Below are 26,624 nucleotides of genomic sequence, written 5' to 3'. Positions count from 1 at the left end.
TTGTATTCAAACACAATTACAACTCAGCAATGACAATTAAACATCTTTATTTAGCATATTTTAACAATAGCTCATACGTTTTGCAGGAAACACTAGACAAGTACAGATTAGGCAAATTAAAACTGTTGTGGTAGTTGGAGGTAAACTATAGTCTTATCTGCTTTAAGCTCTCACATGACTTGACTATGGCTGTCCACGCCCCAGCTGAAACTCTTTTATTGAAAGCTAATAAAAAAAGATAAAGGCCACATGTACGAATGAAAGTTAAACTGAATCATGTTGTATCATTTCAACCACAAAACATTTCTTAAAAACAATACAAAATACACATCATCAGGTGATCAAAAGGCACAGCCGTTCATTAAAAACAAAAGTGTCCTTCAGGTTTGTGATTGGTTACTGTATGCAATAATGTACTTATAATCTTAGCCATCTTCTAAATGCATGGCAAAAATAAAGGAATAATGGAGATTTTTTAAAAACATTTTCTGTTCCAGTTTCTTCCATGAATCAGTAGTGAATTCCCTGGTATTGCCTGAACGTAGCACCAAAATGTCTTGCAGGGAAAATCATCATGATCCCATTTAATATAAATTGTTTTATAAAATCTCTCATAATAGGGATGCTTTAATTTTCCACCACTTGGTTCTTATCTGTCCGAGCAGGTTCAGGGAATAGACCAGGGTTCTCAGCCAGAGTCGCTCGAATCTTTTTCTTCTCTTTGAACCGCCCAGAATGGGACACTTTCACATGACGACCCTTTGTGGCAGTTTTGTCCACAATTTTTTCCAATCTGGCATCTAAATTGTTATCTGCGGCATCATTGCTTAATTCCTTATTTCCATTGTTTGCGCTGAGGTCAGGAGGTATCTCGTACAAGACCTTCGCCTCTGATTTCTTCTTCCGCAGGAAAGTCAGCTTCCACCATGCAGGGTCAGCCATGACAGGTGCAAGAGGGGGGTGATGGCAAATAGGCCTGCAACATGGGTACATATTTGTTAAGTATGTTATAAAATCTGTTTCTCCTACATAATGTTAACAGTAGACAAAGCTAAAAAATACATGTCTGTTAAACTGTAGCTTGGATAATTTGGTTTTGGGAGAATATGAAGAAATGTTATAGGTTTCAAGTAAATCTAACAAGTTTGAAACATTTGTTTTTAACTCTGGTTTTCTAGAGGAGGTACATGTGAAATTTTTAGGGGGCCCCACAGAAGATTATTTTATTCTCTGTTTAATGAGCAACAGTTGAGATCACACTTTGTTTTTTTTCTCATTTATCTCCAAGAATATTAACACATTCTTGATGCTATATGTTACATGTACTATATACCACTAAATATATTCCTCATGGTTAAATTGTGTTTTCATAATAACATCTCAGTAAATTACTTTCTTAGTTGTTCATACGTCAAGGTACACATATCAACACAAACATAGTGGATATAGTGTGTCTGGAAAAAATGCATACTTTCCCTACACAAACTATATACAGCATACTGTTTAATTTAATTCATTACCTACGGTCACAGTATGCGATTTCGGATACGGTGTTGGTGTCCGTGTGATAATATGTGTGGTTCCCTTCATGCGATGATTAGATTAGAATAACAAGAAAGACACCTGACTCTGTCGCTCAACTGTTGAATTAATGAACAGCACCACTGGATCCTCTGAGACCCGATATACACCTTAACACGCACCATCAAGATACAGTAACATTATTTTTGATGGATGACTTTGTATTTCTCTTCGCTCTGATAGTCTTGTTATGTAATATTGGACAGTTAGTGTACAGCTATTATAAACATCACAAAGCATGTACAATGACCAGCCCATGTGATACCAACCAGTGTAAACACAGGAGACCCACACACCTGCACACTGGTAACAATAGCAGTGGGCGGGTAATGCTTATTGTTGGTGTGGCTTGTATCACACTGGGGTGTGTCATTCGTCCCCTAGCAACATCACCGTAGTCAACATCAAATGTAATTTATTAATAAACGGGTTATCAGTGCGGAGGTTTGGCCAATGGATGCATCATGTTTTATAGGGTTGTTGTGCGATAAGTATCAGGGGTGATCCTGCATAAAACACTAGTTAATCATAAAAAGAATAATCGCATACACAACTTCTTATTGGGGCACTTATGGTTAGTCTATAAACTTTGACGTTTCTGGGATAATTACTCTCTCATAGGTCATAGCAGGTAAACAAGGTCAACATGTGAATTATTTTATGGGGAATCCACAGACGTGACAAAGCTTCTGTCTGTCTGTGGGGTGGACACGACAGCTTTCCTGTAACTGATGAGTATGGGAGTAGCAATGCCAAGGTCCTGGGTTTGGTTCCCAGGGAATGTGTATACTGTACTTGTGAACTGAATATCTTAAATTCACTGTAAATTGCTTTGTGTCTGACAAATATACAGTATGTCAGATTTTTTTTATTCATTGTAGTTCAGTATTATTTTAAGATGACTTTTTCAGTCATCCTTTTTTATACAATACAATTTCTATACACAATGCATATTGTTCCATTCTTTCTGTAAACCTCATGTCTCCATATTTTGTATATATATTTTCATATATAATATAGTATATTATATTATATTATATTATATTATATTATATTATATTACATTACATTACATTACATTACATTACATTACATTACATTACATTACATTACATTATATTATATTATATTATATTATAAAATATATGTATTGTAGTAATTAAATATGTTATAATGTCGTATGAGTATCCCTTTGTGTTTGTCACTGGGTAAGAATCCAACAATTAAAAAGTATTAAAAGTGCATGCCCAGTTTGACAAGACACTATTGAATCATTTAAAAAGTACAGTGTTTTACCCATTTCCTGAACAGTGAATTTGGACATCCGAGGTTTCAGAAGGATGGTGAGGATATGTTTTAATAGTATAAGAAAACTGATTCAACAAAGACATAGAAAACATAATGCATGCTAATACATTTCTAATGTAGCCTAAATGCAATATGGTGTAGCAACTCTGAAACAATGAACAGTTAAAAGACGTGCATGAACCCTCAAAACAAATAAACCCATGAAAACGTTTTCCCTAAGTTGAAGTGGGCTGTGCTTTAATGTAAAACAAGATATGTTAAAACAAGATATCAGGTCTGCCGATCACAATATAAGGGAGCCTTTATATGACATGGGAATAGGCCCCGTTTTATTGGATAGCAGACACTCCCACCGGATTTGTCACTGATCTTCTGCAATTACATAATGACAGGATTCAGTCAGTTTTAGAAGTATCTCCTACTCTTTCACCTTACCTGCACTTAGTTTATTGTGGCCAAGTAGATTGTGGAGTCGTATTGCATTTCTGAAATGACTTAGATTTAATTCCCAGGAAAAACAATGGAGGTGCTTTCCTGAGCTGTCCTGGTGTGAAGGTTTTGGCACATCCAGTATATTCATAATGATTTTATTGTTGATGTTTATCGATAAAGATTAGACTGCCAAAATACATGACACGACTTGCTTTTGCAGGACCTTTGGATATAAGTTTTAGACTTATAAGGATGATTAGTCACACATTACCAAAAAACTTAAATCAAATGGCAAAAATGTGCAAAAAAAACAAAATGCATCTTAGCAATTCCTTCTTACCTCAGAGTCACCTGACAAGTAGCCCTTATACTCAGGAACCATATCCCTCTAGATAATGAGTTACTTTGTTTTTCTCCTTCTGTGGTTAAGAAGCACTTAAAAGTACCTCCAAGATCACAGAGAATGTACACGGTGCTCTGTCTAAACCTAGGAAATCACTAACCAAGTTCAAAGCCTTCCTGGTGATACAATGTTTGAGGAGAGGAGAGGTTAACCCAAGGGCAGCCAGGCCCAGCCAGAACTCTGAGCAATCGTGAAGGGTGTCAAATTCGCTTGAAAGGTCTTTAGATTCCTGCTTGTTATATTTTCCTCATCTGGGTCTGAAATTGTGTTTTTAAGATTCTCTTGTAGATGCTGACATGCTAAAGAAGGTTTTCAAAGGTTTTCTTCTCTCTTTAAGGAGAGGTTTTCCACTTTATTACTGTAGATTTATTTAAAGTGTAACGAGAGAGTCCAAACTACTTGTGTGTTTGTTCATTTTCCCGAACGAATTTGTTTTATGCTCCGTTTTATTTGTTGTTTAGAATTGCAGAATTTTTAACAATTTAACTCTCGATTGCTTCTGCTTTATGTTATCCACCTCCTAAAAAAACAATAATATTTTGCACAAACTATTCCAGTAAGTATTGAGATTTTAAATCCTTCTGTGTGTTTTACTAAATCTGGTGGATTAGGAATGTCAACTCTAATCTTCCTAGCTATGTCAAAAAATGCATAATGAACAAAGCCACGCAACAACTGTTATTTCTTTATCTCTCTTTCTCAATTCCTCTATTCATTAAATTAAGTTGTTCTTATATATCAATACTTATAGAAACAGTTCACCCGAATATAAAACTTCTCTCTTCATTTATTCAATTATCCATTCATTTATTCATTCTTCCAAATATCTGTCTCTTTGTTTATCAGAACAAAGAAATATCGAAATACACATTTGGAACGACTTAAATGATGACAGAATTTAATATTTGGGTGAACTGTCCCGTTGGCACTGCCAAACTATATTTCTAAATTTAAAATAAATAAACACACGATCAATCCTCACCTGAAAGATGTGTTCAACCTTTTCAAAAGTGGTTTTGGTTTGGAAGAACAGGTGTTCGAAAGAAGTTAAACCATTGTTGCGTTGACAACCAGCTCCCTGTGTTGAGACACTATAGTGCTCAGGTTCGGTCTTCCTTCTCACCCTTTTGCCTCCCCTTTCTTAATTAATCTCACTGCTACTGAATGTCTGCATTGAGTGCAACGTCTAATGGTACAGGTGTTTTATTTCTGTCTCTCTTTCTCTCTTTTTATCTCGCGTTTCCTCCCTCCCTCCCTCCTGCACTCTCTCTCTCTCTCTCTCTCTCTCTCTCTCAGTTGCTCAGACAGCAGTCCATACAGCCTCACACAAATACACTGTTTCAGTCCAAGTTGAATATTAGGTCGAACCCAATGCAACATGAGTAAATGTTACAATCATGTGATCTAAGGGGGAGGGCAGCGACAGTCAACTAACCTCATGGGACCATGAAGTTGGTTTAACATTCGCATGGTAAACCAGAAAGGTATTCACTTTCCCAAATTACGACAAAGTAAATTCGTAGATAAACTGTTTTACTACAGTAAATAAAGGTTCAGGCCAGCATGCTGTTTTTTTATTTCTATAGCTTTGCATTCAAATAATGGATGATCTCTTTCCTACGGCTGTCACAAAGGCCAGTGTCCCCTCTCATGTTATGAGCAGCATCACCCACTCAAATGACACAACAATGTAACTCTTTGAATACGATTTTCCAACGCAATCCTTTCATTCTGCATGGTCTTTGGTTTTATTATTGGCACAGATGTTACAAGCCTTTAAAGCATTGCAGACAAGTATGCAATTAAACTAAATATGCGTGATAGCTTTCCCAGTCTTAAGTTTGTTTAATAAACAATAAATGAGTGAATAACAGATTTTTTTTATTCACAAACATGATTTTTTTATATCATAGGAGGGCTTTTATTACAACAGGAGGACCTTTGACATCTGAGCTTGTTCATGTTTAACTTTGTCTTTGAAAAGCCACTAGATGTTGTTCACATTTGCATTGTGTGAGGAAATCACAGACGGATACTGAATTCTCAGCTGAGATAAGAGAGGGTTTGAATGCCATTTAAATATGGAAATGTAACATTGATTCCCCTTTACTGTTGTACAGCCATCGTACTTCTCACAACCATAAAAGAGTTTAACCGATTTAGGATTAAAAGTCTGATTTTCAAGATTACAGTACTTTGGGTATACAATATAACTTCTTTATGAGGTGTCTCCTAAAGAAGTTTGCTGAGCAGTGTTCCAGAACCTTTAAAAGCAAACATATTTTTTGTTAACTACAATCTTGATTTTAACAATACAAAATCATTTATTAGACTGTTTCTTTGTTGATTTTAATGTTCTGGTAAAAGAAAGCATGCAGAAAAAGTCTAAAAAGCATATTTATTTCTCATTAATAACAGCTGAGACACCTGCAGCCATATTTAAAGGCAAAGTCCCACTGGGCACTGACACATCAGATAAGGTGCGCTGTGAACCAGCAAACAGAAGATTCTTTTAAACCAACCTGTTCAAATAAAATAGGAAAGAGCAGGATATGAACCACATATTCATGTACACATAAGTGTATGTTGAAATATATTAATGGTGAGTATAAAGTGAAAGGCTTGTAAAGTGAAAGGGTTGCAAATACAATGCACATGCTGCAGTCATTGTCAGGTCTGTATTGTAAATTTGGCAGCTATTTGCAGTAACAACTATAACAATATAAGAGACTTATATGTGAAGAGTTTGGTTAAAAAATGAGATAACTCATAAAAAAATCATGTTTTTTGTTGTGAATTCCAATAACTATCAATCAACCTGCAGTTGGTTTATTTAGCTTTAAAAAAATACAGCTAACACAATGAAACACAATAAAAACATTATAATAAAAAAACATGATTTTTGAAAAAAGAGTTTAATCAAATTTTTTAACCAAACTCTTAATATAAACTGTATATGAATATAGAAAGGAAGGTGTGCCATCTGGTGGACAAAACCAAAACTCAATCAAGTGGTGACGACCTTAAACGAAATAAGCAAATATAAACGTACATAACAAACAAATATACAATATTAAAAATATGTAATAAAATATTAAGACTGAAGAATAAAAAAGCTTATTTCCTGCCTGGAGTGGATGGTTTTGACAAAATGGGATACAGCTATCTCCACTGGGCATGCGCACTTCAATTCCGCAAAACAGTTGATTAATATTTGATTAATTTTTTTATCATTGTCAGGTAAGGTTCAGGGTTGGGGTAGGGTGACTTTTATTTTGGCTTTGTGCGGAAATGAAAAGCAGTTCCTGTATTCCCGTAGTTCATTGGCGTTTTAGCAAACGGTGCGTGTAACGCATGTGTTGATAGGTCAGCTGTGGATGTACGTGTCAGTGAAAACATCAACTTTAACTGTGTCGAAAAAACGGCTTGAGATACAAGCAAAATCGTTTTGATTGTTTCTTTAGCTAATGAACGACATCGGCTGTTGCAATGGAGGTAAACCTACAACACCAGACTAACATTTTCGGTCTTGGATACTTTGTTTAATAATAAGACAACATGCATGAAGGTTTTGACCAGCTGTCAAAATTAGTTGAATACATAGTGTTGCGATTTACGATAGCATCAAAACAGGAGCATTTAACTGTCCAATTTACAGTTTACAGAAAACATCATTTATGTGATTATTGTAATGTGTGTAACTTTGTTATTAAAATCTATTTTATCAGAATATCCAGAATCTCCCTATTGACATTCAAACTTGTAAACTCCTGGGTAAGGCTGCTTTACCTTGATTTCTACAACATTTTCCTACACATTTCTTTCAAGTATGCCATCGTTATACATTTGTATATGGATTCCCAATATTAATACATAAACCAAGTGCTTGGCATCTGTCAACACAAATGTACAAGTACACCAAAGTCAAATCAAAGGTGTATAACGACTTGCCTTTTCCTCCATCTTTCAGACTGGTTGGTGGACAGGAGGCACTGCACACTCAAATGGCAAACTGCAGTTATGGCCATTAGAGAGAAAATCAATGCTGCCATTCAGGACATGCCAGAAAATGATGAAATCAAACAACTGCTCTCTGGATCATGTAAAAATATATACATGTACACTTAATTGTTGTCTGATATTCATTAGTTTGGTGTTTCTTTTTGGATCTGTTAAATTCATAGTTTTTTATCGCTGTTTTTGCAGATATTCATTATTTCCATTGCTTACGAATAATTGAAATATTGAAAAAAACAGAAGCGTCTACCAAAAATATTTTTGGCAGATATTCATCACAAAGGATGAAGGTAATGCCGCACTCCTCTGCTGCTTTGTTTAGCTTTGAATGCATAGTACATGTGCTGTAAATACAGAAGGTTTTATGCTTTTCTTTTATTTGATATCACCAGGACTGGCAAGAGATAGTATCCAACTATGAAACAGACAATGTCTATCTAGGTAAGGCAGAATTAAATTTCTTCTGTAATATTATGTTAAACAAACCACAGTCAGTGTAAATAATGTGTTTTGTTTTTTTACCCAAGCTGAAGTAGCCAGTCTGTTAGTTCGTAATGTAAATTATGAAGGCCCTGCTTTAAGGAAGCAGGTGTCTAAAGCTCAGCAGCTACAGCAGGAGCTGAGCCGACGAGAAGTGGAGTGTCAGAGAGGTGCTGCAGACATGAGGGAAGGGTATTACATGGCCTGTAAGCAGTACGGTATTAAGGTACGTTGGCGATGGTTCATTCAGTTGAAGCAAATGTCCGTTTATGGAGTTTACCAATACTAACCAATAACTTGACTGTGTTATAGGGGGAAAATGTGGCAAGGGAGTTACAAGCACTGGTTAAAGATTTGCCTGTGGTTTTAGAGGAAACTGGTAAAAATGCAGCCTGTCTGGAAGAACCCATAGAATTTTACACAGCCTTCACGAATTTCGCCTGTGGCTGGTGAGTGTTGTGTTGTCCGACAATATCCGTGGTATAAAGCTGTGTATGTGAGAGGTAGAAGCCTTAGTTAGATACTTTATTCATCCCAAGGGGAAATTCACAGTTTTCCAGCAGTATAAACACATTAAACAATACAATAAGAACAAACATACAATAAAAAATATGCAAGTAGTAATAATTAAAGTCCTTATAAAGTGTTCTCTATTTTAAAATGCATAGGAAAAACAATATGTCTTCTAATAGTTCAGGACAGTGAGGGGTAACAACGCTAGCTAACTTCCCCCTATTGGAATTGAAAAGCCGAATGGCATGGGGAAGGAAGGACCTCCTCGGTCTGTCTGTAGAGCAGGGTAATGACAGCAACCTATCACTTAAGCTGCTTTACTGTAAATAACGCTATGCTGCTGGTGTAATGGATTGTCCATTATTGACAAGGGCCTGTCACATAGCCACAGATGTTAAACTGGCCAGTTCCGTGCCCACCACAGAGCTCGCCTCCCTCACCATGTTTTCCAGACGAGATGCATCCTTTTTCTTATTGCTGCCTCCCCAGCACACCAATGCATAGAAGAGGGCACTTGCCACAACAGACTGATAAAACACCTGCGGCATCTTTGCAGATATTAAAGGAACCCAGCCTTCTGAGAAAATACAAGTGGCTGTGTGCTTTCCTACACAGAGCATCCGTATTAGCAGTCTAATTTCTCATCCAACAGCACTCCCAGATATTTATATGTGTTTGTAATCTCAACACAGTCGCCCTTGATTATTAAAGGCTCATGTTGCGAGTTATATTGAAAGTCCGACATATTCACGGTAAACCGGGCTGAAGAAAGCACGGCCCCTTGTGGTGCTCCTGTGCTACTGATCACCGTATCGGACCTGCAATTCCCCAATCGCACATACTGGGGTCTACCTCTAAGGTAGTCTGTTTTCCACGACACCAGTTGTAAACCCAATCCCATCTCTGCCAATTTATCTCTGAGGAGGAGTGGGTGAATGGTGGAAAAAGTGCTAGACAAATAAAAAAATGTAATACTCACAGCCACGCTCCCTTCTCCAGATGGGAGAGGGGAAAGCGACATACCATATAAGTGATGGCATCCTCCACTCCCACCTTCTCCCTGTAGGCAAACTGCAGAGGGTCAAGGGCATGACTAAACTGTGGTCTGATGTACTGTAGCATAATCCGCTCCATGGTCATCATTACATGTGATGTTAGGGCAACCGGCCTGAAGTCATTCATCTATCCGATGGCGTGGTTTCTTTGGAACTGGGATGATGCAGGATGTTTTCCACAACCGAGCAACCCTTACTTGTCTCAAGCTCAGGTTAAACATGCGCTGTAGATGGTCTGCCAACTCCAGCACGCAAGCTTTCAGTTGACGTGGGGATTCTGTGACTGACATATTTTATCATTTTTTAGGTCTGAGGAAGTACTGCCCATGCTGAGGTTTGTGCAGAAGAAAGGAAACACAACTGTGTATGAATGGAAAACGGGGAGTGTGCCCACAGTTATTGAGAGACCCGTGATGGAGGAAGCCCCACCCGATGTTGTCACAGAAGAGACGGTGAGATTTTTGTGATGATTTAGTTTGATTTTTGTAAGGGACATTGATCTGATAATAAATAAAATCGTTACTAAATGTATTTTTTTCTAAAACTGATTTCCCATTGTTATCTTTACAGATTGACTGGGGGGACATTGACTGTGGTGCAGCGACAGAGGAGGTTAATTTTGGGATCACTGTGGAGGATGGCGTCGACTGGGGTATAAGCCTCGAGTCTGGCACTGAGGTGAAAGATTTTCTAGCTTTGGATTTAAAAAATCACTCTAAGAAATCTCTCATGATGTAGACCTAAGAATGTGAACTAATCCATTTTAGGAAACTGGTGGTTTTGACTGGGGAAATGCTGAATCTGCCCTGGTGGAAATTGAAGTTGTGGATGTTGGCACAGATTGTACGTGTGTGTTTATGGATTTACTGGAATTAACCTTTGTTTACATTTAGTTATTTAGCAGACGCTTTTATCCAAAGTGACTTACAGAGAGTTCAGAGCGCAATATAGCGATGACTTTGTTATAAGTCTGGTAAATTAGAAAAATCATGTTTTTGGTGAATCTAGATACAATGCCTTACCAATTTATTCACACACATTGATTGTACTATGATAACATTTGTAAATTCAGAAGAGTTCTGCTAATTTTCTTGATGTCTCTCAATATTTATAAGACAATCTTAAGGTCTGTTTTGTTGACAGGTCCTGATGGCATTGCCAGAGGTGAGGATGCTCTATCTCTTTTGGAGACCTCGCAGACACGTGGCAAGTTCATCGATGAACTTATGGAGGTACGAAAGTTCGCTCCTGCTACGAATACAAATGAACAATTTGAAATTCTTATTTAAACCAAACGTTGTTTTTCTGTGCGTTAGTTGGAACTGTTCCTGTGTCAGCGATTGAGTGAGATGGATGAAGAAGGTAATGTGGTTTCTATGAGTCAGTTCCAGCTTGCACCCTCAGTGATCCAGAACCAGACTCGACAGCGTGTACAGGCCATGCTGAAAGAGTTGCGTGACCTGCTCAATGGGCTCACATCTCAACGAATGCAGCACCTCTTTATGATCCAGGCATCACCACGGTAATCACCTCCATACAAAACGTTTACAAACTATTTGGACTTCAGAAACCTTTCTTATTGTTTACAAGTGAGCTCAGGAATTGCACATGAACTGTTCTGTGTGTGTGTTTTTGTCTCAGTTATGTGGAGCGTGTGTCGGATATACTGCGACAGAAACTCAAGCAGTCTGATATCTTACTGCTGAAGTGTGGCACTTTGGCCGAAAAGCGGCAGGAGGGCCTTGAGGAGCAGGCTAAGTTGGAACCCCGCATTGATTTGCTGGCTGCCCGCACTAAGGAACTCCAAAAACTGGTACAGGAACTTATGTGGTGTATCATAAAACATGCTGTAATGAAGTGTTGTGTTTTCTAGAATGTAGTTCAAGTGGAAACAGGTTAACATAGAAAAGCTGCTGTTGAAATGAACTGATTTGGTTAAAAGTCACAATGAACATAATTTACTGCAGACAAATTGATCAAGTATGGCCAAGAAACTAAAGTTAAAAGGTCTCTCTGTCCCTCTCTTGCACACACAGATCGAAGCTGACATCTCAAAACGATACAACAACCGGCCGGTCAACCTCATGGGGGTTCATGTGTGACCAAGAAGACATTTTTTGTTTCACAGATGTATCATCACAAAAATAAATGTTTTATACTCAATAAAATGGTTGGCATTTGTTTTGTTGTTATTGCTACAGATTTGGAACAGCTGGAGGGTGAGTAAATGAAGACGAAATAAACAAATTTGGGTGATCTGTCCCTTTAAGAAAATTAACTAAGAAAGAGGCAACATTATAATTGCGGGCTACAGTTTTGTAAAATATTTGTTAAACTTTTACATCAATTTCTAAGATCAGAGTTTTCATTTTCACTACTGTTTGTGACGACACTTTAAACATACATGCCGTTTTCCTTTCTTCACCTATATAGTTAAATTGCTGATCTGATTATGTTTTACCATTTTTTTCAGTTTTCTTGTAAATGTTATAGGACCTAAACCTCACCACTCAGCTAAAAGCGTCTAAACCATGAATCATCCCTAATGCTTTAGCACTATGTTGAGTCTCTTTTGCCCTGGAGCAGCTGGTTTAATCACATGGCTGAAACACATTACGCTCACAAGATTGAGGATCTAATGGCAATAATCTTTACACACCGCCTACATCTAGGATTACAGCTCAACACATTTTACATGTCTTGGTATAAGAGGTTGTGTTGATCACAGTGACATTTAATCACTTATTGCATCCCATAGCTGAAGTGGTAGACTATGTAACATACTGATAAATATAGAGCCTGAATGCCCTGTAAGTGCTTTGGATAAGTGTCCGCCACATTCATAAATGTGAAAATATTACCCATGGCATATTTCAAAATCAGAAAGTCGTGCTCCAGAATTACCCATGCATGCACGCACGCACACGCATTCATCATCTCTCTCACCATTCTCCTTCCCCTCCCTCATCTCTGATGAAGCTATGGTAAGTAGAGGCTTGCGTTCTGCCCAATCATTGTCTGTGCCATCAATCAGACCAGACAGACCCCTGTTTACTGACACAAAAGCCCCAAACGCAAGCCATTACAAACACTTTGTTTTCCTCCTAGTAGACAAGAGCAGAATAACAAGACAAAGATCTAAGCATTTATCAAATAACCCACTGAAACACCATTCTCATACTGATTAAAAGTCTGAAATTTCCAACGGGTGAGCGATCAAATTTTTTCCCAGCTTAAAAGATTTTCACTTGTTTGTTTATTAAAACTCCTCTGTCCCTGCAATGGGCAGATGCTCGGAGGCGATGGCCAGGGTAGGACCCAGACTGCTGTGGCACAGAAGGCTAAGGTTGCCAAGACAACTGGCCCAGCACCCCTGCTGTTGTCACTCCGCCTGTGTCGCTCAGTCATTGATTCTCTCCATCTTACCAGCTCTCCACATGCAGCTTGCATTGTTCTCAATGGCCCTCATTGAGAAGGCATTATCCCGAATAATACGCCTACCATCTCTCCCATCTCTATTTTACCCTTTCCATAGTGTGACACATAAATAATACAAATATATCAACAGACAAAGATGTTTTTAAACTAATTTTAAATAACGAAATCAAAAATGTCAAAGGTCTAATAACAATAGGCACATTCATTTTTCATTATTTAATAACAAAAACTACTTACATAAAGCTATGTTGTCATTAAGACCATCATCAAATAAGAAACACATTGAAAATACCACGTGAATAAATGTTCACACTCTATGATGTTCCTTGCGCACTGATATATGCTGAAATTCTACTCATCCATTAAATACAAAATATAAAAACGTTCACAGAGACAAACATTAATACCTAAACATTTTGATATCTACACATCACCTGTGCTCTTAGCAGCCAGAGGCCTTCATGAATGCAACATTTTGATTATCTTGAATCTCAATGCTGTTTTCACATCAGTAACGCCACATTGGTCAGTAGCCAAATGACTATTGTGAGATTATCGTGACATTCTTTGAAGCACATTATTGTCTAGAACTTTTTTATAATTAACACAAATAGTTAAACTGAAAACACAAAACTGATATCCAATAAACATATATTTCAATTCTGGTCCATCATATCTAAGTGCTGACTGTTGGATCTTGATAGACTAAGAACTCTAGACTCATATTGGCCTGAGGGTGAAGGTTTCTTTCTCAACCTCTTGGCTTCGTTTTGCAGTTTCTGTCGGATGTAGCCCTTGATCTCTGCATCAGTCTTGCCAGGAAAGAAATACTGAACTGTTCCTGCAACATTACAATAGAAATCTCAATACCTTGCAGTGTGTCAAGAACAAAAGGTATAAAATGAACAGAAAAGTATCTTACTTAATATTGCCTGGACCTCTTCGGAGGGAAGAGCAGGCTTTGGTTGGCCCCTTTTGTTGTATACGACCCCAGATATAGAGTGAGAAGCTAGGCAGTCTCTCTCATAGAGTCCACGGAGAAGGTCATTGGTCAGTTTTTGGGCAGTAGTGCCTGTGTTACACCTCTCCAAAAGCTCAGGGGTGATGAACTGGGCAGGACATGAAATATTAATATTATATACATTTATGAATCTACAGTTGATAATGCTTTTTCTTTAGATACAATTATGTTGTACAATACAATAATATATGCATTACAATATAATACACAATTATAGGATACTCCAGAAAAAAATGTGAATTTATTAAAATATAAATAATCCTATCTTAATTCCGATTTGACTCATCTTTTGGTCAAGCACCCCCTGAAGGTTTTCTGCATGTGCACACAGACCTCTAAATTAATTTACCTCCGTAAAGAGCCCGTCTTTGTGAGGATTTTGAATCGTTTCAGTAGGTTTCTGTGTTCCCGGTCCCTGGTTTATCCAGTGTCCATTAACAACAGCTGGACCAGACCGCATGTCTGGTATTGCTACATCCACCTCAGCAGGCACCTGTGCCACGCTCGGAGAAACTAGGAGTGAGGTCCCGTTGTCCCCATGTGACCACATATGGGTCTTCTCGATGAGAACTTCCAGGTTTTTGGCCAGCTTTCCACATGCTGTAATGATTAAATTGCAACAATACAAACACATTCAAGAAATATATTCAATACATCAAAATAAAATGAAGGGAAGTCAAAGATATTCACCTGTAAGGCACCTAAGTTGTTCTTTCAAGTCCTCCATTTCCTTCTGCATGCATAAGACCATGGCAATGAGCTCCTTCTTCGAATAAGACTGTAAATAATGAGCCTCCTGCTATAACAAACAGTACACAAAGTTCACGTCTAGAATGTCAACAAGCAAATGTCTTGAATACTAAGTGAACAAGGAACTCTCATCGTACCTCGGTCTCAGAGGCAGGTGGGCTATCAGTGTAGAGGTCTGCGGAAGAACAATCCAGCTCATTAACCTGTCATGACAAGAAAGAGTCCTAATATTCTCTTTTTAGCAAAATCAAGCGTCATTGCTCAATACCCTTCCACAGATTCTGCCATTTCTTTCATATTTAATATTATTATGAGAATATTCAGATTTGGTAGTTGACGGTTAATATTATATCTTTAAAACAGATTAAATGGTTCGTGCACCTCTACTGCAATGGTCACATGTTCGACACCCAAGTGCATGTACTGCCAGTCTTCTAAATGCATAAAATCGAAATATTTGAGCTACTTGTATTTCTCATGATGCATTTTGTAAGGGCAACACCAAATATTTTGAAAGGGTGTGCTCTCAAACTTTACAAACTTTTAGACCAAGATTTCAAATGACAAACTTCTATACAATTCGTGTCCTTGTTCTTCAAGGGAAATGATTACGAGGCTGTTGTGGCGAACGCCTGATGAGGTTTCGATCAAATGGAGTATTGTACCATGCTTTACCCTATTGTTCTCCATTAGCGGCTGGGCATGGCTGCCTGCCCTGCCTCACACCACTGCTCCGGGGTATCAATCTACAGTCTGACGGTGTTTTACCGAAGGCGCGAAAAAGTGTTGTAGTACACCAACAACAGTAAATTGGCGAGATTGTGGAGTAAGATAACAACCGACGAAGAACAACTAGGAGGGCAGTAAAAACAGAAAGCATTTGCGGTCAATTTCCCTTGTCAAAATGCATCAAAAATAAACATCTAGCACATATTTAAGTAAAAGCCCAAACCTTCATGTCTAACTTCTGAAAACCGGCATCGGATGATATATTTCCTTCTGCTTTCTCTTTGGCAGGATACATTTTTCTCCGTTTCTGTGCACCGTTCTGTTGGACAGACAGTCGGGTTGACATGATGCAAATTATTCTTTTGGGATAAAACACATGCCATTAACAATTCCAAACCAGCAGTGAGGTTTTAAGCACTTAAACGCGTTCGTCTTACACTAAAGCAGTCCGGTTTTTGTTCCTCTTCCTCGTCTTCTTCATTTTCGTAGTCGAGAATACGCTGGGCTTTTGTTTTCCTTCTCATTTCTCTCCCATTATTTTATTTGCGAGCGAGAAAAAAGGGACTCCACTCTGCATAATGCAGTTACGCTCTATTAGACAAAAAATAATACAATCCCCCTGTCTGAGGTTTGAAGGCAATCGCTGTCGGTCTACAAGAGATAGCGACAACTGTGTTGCATGCGATGATTGTACTTCGGATCAAATACTTCAGAGTGAATCCATGAAGAAGACTTTACCGAGAAATTACACAGACACATCTGAAGCAAACGCGCCGTAGCGTAACGTGGCACGAGCTCGAGACCCGTCTCGACTGAATCTAACGGCAGATCCTCTGAACAACAGGAAATCCATTGCAAAAAATTTACCATGGTAACCCTAGTTTCCGCCAAAATACCCCAGTTAGTAAATGTATAGTTACTGCGGTAGAAGTATACAAAATAATATTCAAAGCTGTCGGAAACGTAGTTTTTTGGGGGGGAGGAGAAATACCAATAACTGGAGTAATTATGGTATGTTGGCGGAAACTATGGTAACTATGATAAATATTTTTAAGCAGCATCCTTGTAAATCACATTTCCATCCTTTATAAACGCTGTAGACCACATTATTAACTATTGGGTATTTCCACTGGTGTTTTCGTGGTTATTTCTGACGGCAGACTTGCATGTTTACAGCATATTTATCCTGTTAATTGAGAAAGTTAGATTCGTCATGCCCTCTTATGAAAGATTCCTTGAGGCGTCGAGAAATTATTCTCAAATTACTTTGCGGGAAACTAGAAAAGTCTATTTCTCCAAAATACCAGTACTGGTGTGGTAACTTTATTAAACAGTATAAAGCATAGAAAACAATAACTGCAGTAGTATTTGGATTCAACTTTTTACCATGGTAAACATGAAAAGTTGAATTGCAGTGTTTGACCACATTCACATCGTGGTGGTCCTAAAATTTCTTTCAGAAGATTTGTTCAACTTCTAAAACAGTGTCACCAAGTCTGAAAAGCCAAAGCTTCAAAGTCACTGTATTTACACTGGTAAGGGAGGATGCTTCTCAAAAGAATATACACGATTTAGGTCAACTCCACTAGTTTATACCAATAATGATTCCAGAAACAAAGAGACCTTCTCTTAAATGTTGTCTGACCGATTCATGTGACCGGTGTTAACAGACGTTTGCATATCCAAGATTTTTTTTCACTAATCAATTATTGTGCTTCTCTCTAATGTTTCTTTGATAACTCCTGACTTCTATGGCATAGCGGCGTGTTTGTTTGGAATGAACAACAGTATGTTGGAAAAAACAACCACATGCCCGCACATATGCCATTGAGCATCTTTTCCCAAAACCTCCAGACACATTCCAAAATGTATATCTTGTTGATCTCTTGTTGGCCATGGTGCTTATAACTTCTAATTTATTTTATATTATAGCATAATATTCTTTATTCATTAATAGCATTTCAACAGTTTCAGATGTAGTTTCAAACACTTAACTAGAAACTCCTAAAATACAAAGTTAAGCTTCAGACTAATCCAAATTGAAACAAATTCTTTCTTAGTGTTCTTGCATTCATTTATTAAAAACAACTGTATTTCTGAGGATTAGAATGCAACTCTACAGACATATTCTACTTGAATTCATTATTGACAGCCAGTTGCTTAAATTTAAAACGATAATAATTTATACATTAATTACTGCTCTTTCTATGACCAACGTAACCCACCCAGTACTTCACCTTTATCACATCTGCATTTCTGCAATTACTTTAGAATAGGAATTGCTTAGAACAAGTCATTCACAATGACATTGGGAAATATACTGTTGAACGAATTCTGAATGTTGAATGAAACTGTATGTATGGTTTTTAAATGCTTGTTAGAATGAAAAAGCCAGGGAAAATGGTTTTAATCTAAATCAGCAGTTGCAATTTCAGTACATCAGACAATTGTGCCACATTACAGCAACTGATTGCACATAAAAAACAGTTCAAATGTTTTGGACTATTAAATGAACCAAAGGGAGTTCAGTGAACATGTCTTGGATATAATGACAGCTGCCTTATTATATGTAGCGTTTAAAGTGTTCTCTTTAACAGCCCTTTAAGCACAATAACAGCAAACCAAATTTCACCTCTCAAGGGGACATCAGTTTGAACGTGATCTCAGTCCAATGAGTGCCATCTAGTGGCTCGTAGTTAGAACAGTTAGTCCAGAAAAATTATATGGGGGTAAATCCACAGATTATATCCATTAACAAAAACACATCAAAACCATATTTTTTTTTACGAAAATCACAAAGACATGCAGATAAATGGCCTTTTGGTTGGTTGGTGAGTGTGTGTCTGCGAGTCCCCTCAGATAGACTGGGTTATCCCAATTTACACGAGAAGACTGCATTACTTAAACAATTTTTTTTTGAAAAATTTTTTTTGCGTTTATTTTCGGATTTAAATTGATGTGTTTTCACACTTTCAATTTTGACATTCCATACAGAAGTATAATTGCTCTGTTACAATTACCATGACTGCATAGCCAAAATAAAAAACATATTAGGTTTATATGACATAATTACATTCAGATTAGTTTTTCATATAAAAGTATAAATTGCATCGTCTTTAGGCACAAAAAAACCCAATATGTTTATAATTATTGAAATATCACGTGAATATACGCAACGTTTTCATATATTGGTGCACTGAATTATTTTAAAAGATGTACATTGGTGTTTCATTAAGGTTTATTTGTATTTATAAAATGTTTATTTTAAGGTTCCGTATACAACGGGGAATTTTGATGAATGGTCTCATCTAACGTAGGCACGAGAATGTTCTACGCATGCGCAGTGTCGGCATGTTTCAGTTTCAGTCAAGTTGTCGGCTAGAGGAAATTTTGCAAGTCATGGTGGGCCATTCAAAGCAAGAGGGGAGTGACAACGTAGATATTTAGGAAAATTAGAGCTTAGTTAGTTGAAAGTGACTCATGACAGTGACCGTCTATACATACGGAGGTACTCTGAGTGATTTGTCTGCAAATCGTTCTAGAGTAAGTATAACAACAGACTATTTTAATGCTATGCTAGCGTGCTAACTTAGCAATAGCTTCCGAAACCGGTAATGTGTCAGTGTTTGTCCGTATGGATGTTGCAAATGCATAAGACAGCTTTGCTTTAACGACAAGATTCCACTTGAGCGTTAGCCGTTGCCAATACATATAACTTAGTATTTAATAAAGTTGTTATTAGTAATTCTATGCCCCCGTAGAAACATGTCAGGGCCTCCTCCGCTATTGGCTGTAAATCGTAGAAAGCGTGAGTGACAGATATATTGACCAATCAGAGGCTGTTGCGCCACTTGTTGCTAACGGGGCTGCTGGGCTCAGTTAGCGGAAGTGTGAGAGGTCAATACTTCCCGGTGCATGGACAAGTAATTTCGTTTAGATTGTAAGGGTGAGTCAATTGATAACACAAGATCAAAGCTCACCCACTGATCTGCAGTTTATTGATGAATAACGCTGGCGATTTTTGGACGTAATACTGGTGTTGGTTATTATAAGATGAACGGGATGGATGAGATGATGTGGGTGTGATTGAGAGGTGGGTCTTTGCGGTGGGGGTCAATAATGCATTAATGTTTCATGATAATATCATACTAAAACTGTAAATGGCAATTTTACTATATCGTGTTATATTTTGTTGTGATTTTTGATGTTCTTTTAACTTTGTTTACATTGCTTATTTTACTAGGTGGTGTTAGGATTTGTTGTGATCTTTTTATTGAATTTGGTTATCATTGGGATAAAAGATAATTATATATTTGATAAATATAAATGGACATTGAATTGAAATAAGCTTAAATGAAGACCTTCTTTCTCTTCTTTTTATGCAGGGTGGATTAATCAAAATATACCTATAAGGTGGATAAAAGTTATTTGGATGAAGATACTTCAAGCACCACAAAGCGAAATGCGATTTAATTTACCTCTGTCTTCTGTTTTATTTTATTAAAATCATATGCTAGTGAAACGAGAGAGTAGTATCATTTTTCCTATGTCTACTTTGTTTTCTCTTACATAAAAGCCTGACCAGAACCTAATTTGGTCTGACGTTTGTTTGCGTGTCATTTTTGTTTTTGCTTTTTGAGTTTTTCTTTTTTGTTCCTTTGCAAAGAAATGCTTTACTTGAAAAAGTACTTCACAGAGGGTCTTATTCAGTTCACTATACTTCTGAGTCTAATTGGGGTACGGGTGGACTTGGACACTTACTTAAATAATCAGCTCCCCCCACTTCGTGAGATCATCCTGGGCCCCAGCTCGGCCTACACCCAGACGCAGTTCCACAATCTCCGCAACACCCTGGACGGCTATGGGATCCATCCTAAAAGTGTGGACCTGGACCATTTTTTCGCCACCCGTCGGTTGCTGAACCAGGTGCGCTCCCTGGATCATCTGCGCGTGCCCAGCACCGAGCTGAGCGCCTGGCTGGTGCATCGTGACCCTGAGACTGTGGTTTCAGCAACCAGCCAGTCCGGCCCCAGCATTGCCCTGGACAATGGGGGCAGCCTGGAGGACGTGAACAACTCAGAAGCGTCGGCCATGAGAGGGGCTGGCGGTGCTACTGAGACCACTTACAGCCCCAGTGGAGAGGACAGTCTGGGAGCTGTGGCCCCTGAGGACATTCAGGAGCAAGCGGACAGAGAGAGCAGTGATGATCTCTCCAAAGAGGTACAGTAGCTGTGTGTTTTTAGCATAGCATACTGTAATTTGATTGGTTTGGGTCTCATGTTCGATTATCTTTCAGTTTGATGCTATTATCTCTATTAGATTAACTGTATCACATATGTGCTGTTGAGTGGGTTTGTTGGGTTAGAACTGTTTCTAATTTTGTGCTTTACAATAGTGGCCTGATAGGGTGTGGCCACAGTAAAGCCTCTCAGAGTTAGAACTGCGTCTTTTTTTTAAGATAGTCTACTATAAATCATAGTATGGCTGCTTGATGTCAAGCCACTTAATGTTTGTGTTAATATTACGTTTTCTAGCAATATCACAGTTGGATCGTGTGAGACAATTTCGGATACACATCTTGTAGCTCCAAGGCTAGGTTTTTAGAAGACTTGTCCTTCAGAGATGGAGGTCAGATACTCTTATGATGGTCACAGAACCTCTATAGCTTTTAGTTGTTTTGAGGAAAGGAAAAGGCTACTTTGTTCCTAAACTATGCTTGAGACAATTAGATAAACAAGAACGTAATAATCTGTGTCGTGTTCCTCATTAAACATAATTTATTGACGTTGACCTCATAGACATCCTTTGGAGGCAGGATATTGACCTTGGTGCTGGATGAGAAGTATTTAACTATAACAGTCGGCAGAAAGAGAGTGAGGCTGGTGGAAGAGAGTAAAGCTGGAGAAACTGACTTAATCTACAAGCAGTGCAGAGCCTAACGCATGTTGATGGAGAGACAGGAGAGAGCATGTGCTGTAATATGATAGGAAAGTGATGGCCACAGCAAGGTTTTGTATATTAATGGTTTTAGATAGGGAGGCTGCATAGTTGAAGATGCAGACAAAGAAAAGTCTTGTAATTACAATGACTTTGTTATCTTTTCTAGCTAACCAGTCTCGGTGCTCAGACCTCATTATCCCTGCAGGAATGTCTGAGGCTTCTGGAGGCCACATTTCCATTTGGAGAGGAGTCAGAGGTAGCAACAATAGAATCATAGCTTGCTTACAGCATTGCTTGAATTAACAGGGTATTGTTTTAATTTGATTGTTGCTTTCTTTAGTTCCAGAACTCTGGTTCCACCTCACAACTGACAACTCCAAACGAGGAAACTCCATCTACATCACAGGTGCTCCCCATACAAGCCCCTCTATCCCAGTCTGATACACCACTAGACCTGGAACAGCAGTGGCAGGACATTATGTCCATAATGGAATTGCAGGTTTGTACACTTATTGTATACATCAAAGAAATATTAAGGCCTTGTTAATATAGAAATTCTTTTTTTAGGACATGGAGGTGAACAACACTGCAGTAAACGTCACCTTGAATAATGACTCCAATAACAACAATGCAAGCACCACAGAATCAGCCACAAGTTTTGGTGTGCTACCATCCAGTCTCATTAACCAGGATGTTAGCCTCCACCAGGCGTCACTTCCCAGCTGCAGCCAGGACTTCCCAACTCTCTTCAACCCTGAGCTGGATTCCACAGAGGGCCAGCAACCTACCTTAGTCAGGCTCTCATCCAGCAACTCCTCCAACATTAACTCAACATTTGGAGCAACTAACTTAACTGGACTCTTCTTTACACCAGCTCTAAACAGTTCAACCAACCTAACCACCACTCCTGTACTGCCCGACCCTTTTACCAGCCTGCTGGAAGAGTCCATGTTAGATGAAATTAGCCTGCTAGACCTCGCAATGGAAGAAGGCTTTAGCCAAGCCCAAGCTTCTCAGCTTGAGGATGAGCTCGATTCAGACTCAGGTCTTTCATTAGACTCCAGCCATAGCCCGGCCTCCCCCAGCAATTCGGAAACTTCGTGTTCATCTGCTGCGTCGTCCTCGTCCACCTCTGCAACATTCTCAGAGGAAGGAGCTGTGGGGTACAGCACAGATTCGGAGGCAGCTACAGTTGAAGCAGAGGAAGGAGCCGTCGGAGGGTATCAGCCAGAGTACAGCAAATTGTGCCGCATGAGCTACCAAGATCCCTCTCAGTTTCACGGCATACCGCAATTGGAAAGTGTCAATCACAACCACACTTATAATCTGCCACTGGCATCACCCTATTCCGAACACTCCCAGCTGTCTGCGTCCAGCAGCAAGAAAGGTAGAGACAAGCAAATGCAGCAGACGAAACTCCAGCCACCGCAAGACTTCGTAGACAGGCAGACAAGCCGCGACGAACGTAGGGCAAGATCCATGGACATCCCATTCTCCAATGAGAAAATCATAAACCTTCCCGTTGAGGAGTTCAATGAGCTTCTAGCCAAACATAATCTCAACGAGGAACAGCTTTCCCTTATCCGCGACATCCGCCGTCGTGGCAAAAACAAAATGGCCGCACAGAACTGCCGCAAACGCAAGCTAGACACCATCCTCAACCTCGAGCAGGGTGTGCAGGATCTGCGACGTGATAAAGCTCGGCTGCTGAAGGAGAGGATGGAGTTCATTAAGTGCATCAGACAGATGAAGCAGAAGGTTCAGAACCTTTACCAGGAAGTGTTTGCACAGCTGCGGGACGAGGAGGGCAGACCCTACTCTGCCAGCGAGTACTCGCTGCAGTACGGCCCTGATGGCAGCGTTCTTCTCATGCCTCGTAGCATGACAACAGAACAAGGACACAAGCCTGAGAAGAAGCAGAAGGACAAAAAGAAGTGAGGAGCTTGAACTGCTGCCCTTTTATTTTCCGCAAAGGCACTACCATAAAAAGTATTTTAAAAGGCAAAGGAAGCCTTTTTCTTTGACAAGATTCTAGCAAGGAGAAGAAAATTGCATCATTGATTACTCTTCCTGCATTGGGTTTTCTTTGTTCTTTTTTCGGTTCAGAAGTTTTTTCCTGAAAGCAGCATTAAAGCAGACATGCTTTGTGTAGTTCAGATTTTTCATCGACGCACACGTAATGAGAAGGACAGGTTAGAAGGATACTTTCAGATGAACTGAAATAATGGTGAAGAAGGCATCCCTCCAAAGATGCTCTTGGAAGAACTGATTTGAGGCTCATTAATGGTCCTAAAAATGTAGTCAATGAAATGCAGTTTTAGCATTGGCCCAGCACTGGCGGTGTTTGTTCATATCCCAGGTTTATAGTTGTGAATGAGGAAGAACCCCTTGATGCTAAGAGCCGGAAGGAAAGGCTGAGCTAGAAGTATTGAGAAACCCAAAGAAAATACAGGCATGCCAATACTAACCAAAGGTTGTGTTGTGCGATTCTCTTGTTCCCATTACAAAATCATACTGGTCTCTCCGTGGATTTAAAGTCACGTCAATGAGGGACAATTTCTGTCACTGGACAGAAGTCTCACCTGAAATGTCTCAATCCCATTTGCCAAGGAACTGAGATGAGGGGGGAAAAGAGCGTGTTTGGATTTAGCTTTGAGGTTTGTGGAATAGTATTGGTTTATAGAGGTACAGATGGAGGATGGCTGCACACTGCATTACTAATAAATCAGCTTCTGTACCCTCTTCTGCACTGTAAATCAACACTGTAGTTTGCCTATAATAAGCTTCTGGTCTTTAGCTTTTTCCTCTCCTGCTGGGGAAAGGGTTTCTTAGTCCCTCAGTCAGCTTTAAACGCTACTATCCCATGTGCATAAACTTTTGAATAAGCCATTAGACCTGGACTACTGAATGGCATAAATGAAGATTGCTCCTGAATTATGTGATCGAGACTGGTGTGTCTTGGTATACAGGATTACAAACCATTAATGTTAGCCTTTGTTGCAGGGCATAATGCTAGTTTGTTCTGTTGTAGGAGTTTGATGGGAGGACATTTTTTTTGGAAAGGACTTTTGTTCCAGCTGTATGTCACCTGGAAAATAATCAAAATACACACTGATATTTCATAGTAGCAGAGATGTAGAGGTTTAATTCTCTTTAGCTGGGTGAACGTTAAACATTTGACGTGAACCTTTGTCCCAGAATTCTTTAATTCACTATACACTACTTTCACACAACCTTTATTGCTATTTAAGTCAGAATGGTTTTCCAATAACCATCTAGATTACGTTTTACCACAGCCTAAGAATATAGCTGACCTGACGTATCAATTAATTACAGAATGGGATTAAGAAACAGTAATAGTGATGTGAATGTTTAATCTACATTATGTTCATCTTCATTCTGTCTCCGTCCCTTCCATCTACACTGTTCATAATAGTACCGTGTGACACAATCGGTGTCTGGTTTGGTGCAACATAAATAAATATGCAAGAAAAAAGTCATTTTTGTCTCAACTTGGTAAGAGATCTTTATGTTACTGGTTACAAACAATTAGTGTTGATGGGATAGAGACAATGGTAAAAAAAGAATGGTTCATTAGATGAGTGTACGTATTACAATGTCATAACTACTTGTCATCATTAAGCACTGTTCTTTTTGTTCGTCTTGTTTGTTTTGTAAATATTTTTATGTTCTGTACGTCTCCCGTCCCAATTGCTTGGTTAAGCAAGGCCTTTTTGCACCTTTGAATTTGCCTGTTCAGATTTATTCCTGTTTGATTTACATTAAGAGATTTGCTGGCAATCTGGAATTGTTATTTTGTTAAATAATAAACTTTTGTTTCATTTAATGGTTTTCCTCTTTTAAAGTGAAAAGATTTGTGAACAAAGTATGGCAAAAAAATTATCAAAATAAAATGTATAAAAAATACAGTGTGGGAGGCTTTGGTTATACTTTAAGATGTATATATCTGAAGATCTGTTTCCCAGTTTCTTAAATCCTGGTTTTGTTCAAATTGATTTAATCATTTAGTCACCATATTGCTATTTTAAACCTGTATGATTTTTTTTTGTTCTAGTATGTTGGTAACCGAAAAACAGCAGCACCCATTGACTTGCACTGGTTCTGTGTTCATAGAATAGAAGCGAATGGGTAACATTCTTCAAAACATCTTTTGTGTTCTGCAGAAGAAACAAAGCCACTCAGGTTTGAAATGACAAGACGGTGAGTAAATGATGATAGAATATATTTTTTGTTGAACCGTCTTTTTAATACCACTGATGAGAGCTGATAGTTTCAATGCTGTACCATGGACTGCATTATGAATTAAAAATCCCGTGAAAAGGATAAGGAATATACTGCCCAGACTAAGTATACACATATTTATATGAACTATTTTGACAACAAAGCTTTTTATTTTTTTAAATGAATTCAATGGCAGTTCTGATCATATGCAATAATAGCATTGTTCAACAAAGCATGTTGAAGCTCAAAACATAGTTTAAGTCTTTTTTTTTAGAAGAAAGAATGTTACAATTCTACTTTGCTGTTTGACAGTAATAAGACAAGTATCAAGGTAACAACTGAACTGACTGTACATAGTGATGCTTACGCAATAGAAAATGGCAAACATATTTACAAACACAATGTCAAGACATGAAAGACTATCATTATGTTAGGGATCGTCCACAAATAGCACCTACGGCAGGACAAAACAATAGTTCATGGATGAATAAACACTGGATGATAATAGCTGTTGGCATGTCCTTAAAAAACCAATTGTATCAAAGCCAGGTCCAAACATTTAATAAGGCCGATATCATTTTCTCATGAATCTTTCTAAATTCATGCATACAATGATCACCTGTTTTGACAGATTTATAAAATTGTCATTTTCTTAATATTCTGTAAGGCAGTAACATTTTAACATTAGTTTATATACATAAAATTTAAGATTATG

The 26,624-nt window shown here is 38.4% G+C and overlaps 4 protein-coding genes across 9 annotated transcripts; 2 read left to right on the top strand and 2 right to left on the bottom strand.

Moving 5' to 3' along the window:
* Positions 1 to 30: 30 nt before the first annotated feature.
* Positions 31 to 4,847, bottom strand: prr15lb (proline rich 15 like b). The gene is made up of 2 exons (XM_079476902.1): positions 4,707 to 4,847; positions 31 to 976 (listed from the first exon to the last, which is right to left on the bottom strand). The coding sequence occupies exon 2, from the start codon at positions 940 to 942 to the stop codon at positions 628 to 630; it is 315 nt and encodes a 104-aa protein (XP_079333028.1). The 5' UTR covers positions 943 to 976; positions 4,707 to 4,847; the 3' UTR covers positions 31 to 627.
* A 2,180-nt stretch (positions 4,848 to 7,027) lies between these two features.
* Positions 7,028 to 11,971, top strand: cdk5rap3 (CDK5 regulatory subunit associated protein 3). 2 transcript variants are annotated; one of them, XM_079476973.1, is made up of 14 exons: positions 7,028 to 7,219; positions 7,453 to 7,498; positions 7,695 to 7,826; positions 7,931 to 8,031; positions 8,134 to 8,182; positions 8,269 to 8,447; positions 8,534 to 8,670; positions 10,097 to 10,241; positions 10,360 to 10,467; positions 10,557 to 10,632; positions 10,933 to 11,021; positions 11,106 to 11,311; positions 11,431 to 11,602; positions 11,826 to 11,971. In XM_079476973.1, the coding sequence occupies exons 1-14, from the start codon at positions 7,214 to 7,216 to the stop codon at positions 11,889 to 11,891; spliced, it is 1,512 nt and encodes a 503-aa protein (XP_079333099.1). In that variant the 5' UTR covers positions 7,028 to 7,213; the 3' UTR covers positions 11,892 to 11,971. The 2 variants fall into 2 exon arrangements, with proteins under 2 accessions (XP_079333099.1, XP_079333100.1); XM_079476974.1 differs by having other exon boundaries at positions 7,070 to 7,219; positions 7,695 to 7,842; positions 11,826 to 11,969.
* Positions 11,972 to 13,206: 1,235 nt separating this feature from the next.
* LOC306905424 (BEN domain-containing protein 6) lies at positions 13,207 to 16,922 on the bottom strand. Of its 4 annotated transcripts, none has more exons than XM_079476013.1 (8): positions 16,165 to 16,600; positions 15,951 to 16,046; positions 15,674 to 15,850; positions 15,136 to 15,201; positions 14,939 to 15,047; positions 14,598 to 14,848; positions 14,150 to 14,336; positions 13,353 to 14,068 (listed from the first exon to the last, which is right to left on the bottom strand). In XM_079476013.1, the coding sequence occupies exons 3-8, from the start codon at positions 15,686 to 15,688 to the stop codon at positions 13,884 to 13,886; spliced, it is 813 nt and encodes a 270-aa protein (XP_079332139.1). In that variant the 5' UTR covers positions 15,689 to 15,850; positions 15,951 to 16,046; positions 16,165 to 16,600; the 3' UTR covers positions 13,353 to 13,883. The 4 variants fall into 4 exon arrangements, with proteins under 4 accessions (XP_079332137.1, XP_079332139.1, XP_079332140.1 ...); XM_079476014.1 differs by having other exon boundaries at positions 14,939 to 15,044; positions 16,165 to 16,562; XM_079476011.1 differs by lacking the exon at positions 15,674 to 15,850 and having other exon boundaries at positions 13,207 to 14,068; positions 16,165 to 16,922.
* Positions 16,923 to 19,033: 2,111 nt separating this feature from the next.
* nfe2l1b (nfe2 like bZIP transcription factor 1b) lies at positions 19,034 to 25,580 on the top strand. 2 transcript variants are annotated; one of them, XM_079476568.1, is made up of 5 exons: positions 19,034 to 19,820; positions 20,113 to 20,947; positions 21,834 to 21,923; positions 22,008 to 22,166; positions 22,235 to 25,580. In XM_079476568.1, exons 2-5 carry the CDS (start codon positions 20,396 to 20,398, stop codon positions 23,603 to 23,605), a joined length of 2,172 nt encoding a protein of 723 aa, XP_079332694.1. In that variant the 5' UTR covers positions 19,034 to 19,820; positions 20,113 to 20,395; the 3' UTR covers positions 23,606 to 25,580. The 2 variants fall into 2 exon arrangements, with proteins under 2 accessions (XP_079332694.1, XP_079332693.1); XM_079476567.1 differs by having other exon boundaries at positions 19,062 to 19,270.
* Positions 25,581 to 26,624: the final 1,044 nt, after the last annotated feature.

The sequence above is a fragment of the Barbatula barbatula genome (assembly GCF_947034865.1).
Source record: "Barbatula barbatula genome assembly, chromosome: 16".
Classification (NCBI taxonomy): Eukaryota; Metazoa; Chordata; class Actinopteri; order Cypriniformes; family Nemacheilidae; genus Barbatula; species Barbatula barbatula.
Note: the sequence above shows the minus strand (reverse complement) of the source record. Positions and strands in the feature narration are given on the sequence as shown.

Bases quoted from the DNA above. Each gene is read 5' to 3' on its own strand.
- prr15lb (XM_079476902.1), bottom strand. From the start codon at position 942: ATGGCTGACCCTGCATGGTGGAAGCTGACTTTCCTGCGGAAGAAGAAA.
- cdk5rap3 (XM_079476973.1), top strand. The intron at 7,499-7,694 runs GTAAGGCTGCTT...TCCATCTTTCAG, and splicing joins TCAAACTTGTAAACTCCTGG to ACTGGTTGGTGGACAGGAGG. The intron at 10,468-10,556 runs GTGAAAGATTTT...AATCCATTTTAG, and splicing joins GCCTCGAGTCTGGCACTGAG to GAAACTGGTGGTTTTGACTG.
- LOC306905424 (XM_079476011.1), bottom strand. From the start codon at position 16,251: ATGAGAAGGAAAACAAAAGCCCAGCGTATTCTCGACTACGAAAATGAA. The intron at 16,047-16,164 runs GTAAGACGAACG...TCTGTCCAACAG, and splicing joins AAAAACCGGACTGCTTTAGT to AACGGTGCACAGAAACGGAG. The intron at 14,337-14,597 runs GTAAATTAATTT...TGTCCTGCCCAG, and splicing joins AAGACGGGCTCTTTACGGAG to TTCATCACCCCTGAGCTTTT.
- nfe2l1b (XM_079476568.1), top strand. From the start codon at position 20,396: ATGCTTTACTTGAAAAAGTACTTCACAGAGGGTCTTATTCAGTTCACT. The intron at 21,924-22,007 runs GTAGCAACAATA...TGCTTTCTTTAG, and splicing joins CATTTGGAGAGGAGTCAGAG to TTCCAGAACTCTGGTTCCAC. The intron at 22,167-22,234 runs GTTTGTACACTT...TTCTTTTTTTAG, and splicing joins TGTCCATAATGGAATTGCAG to GACATGGAGGTGAACAACAC.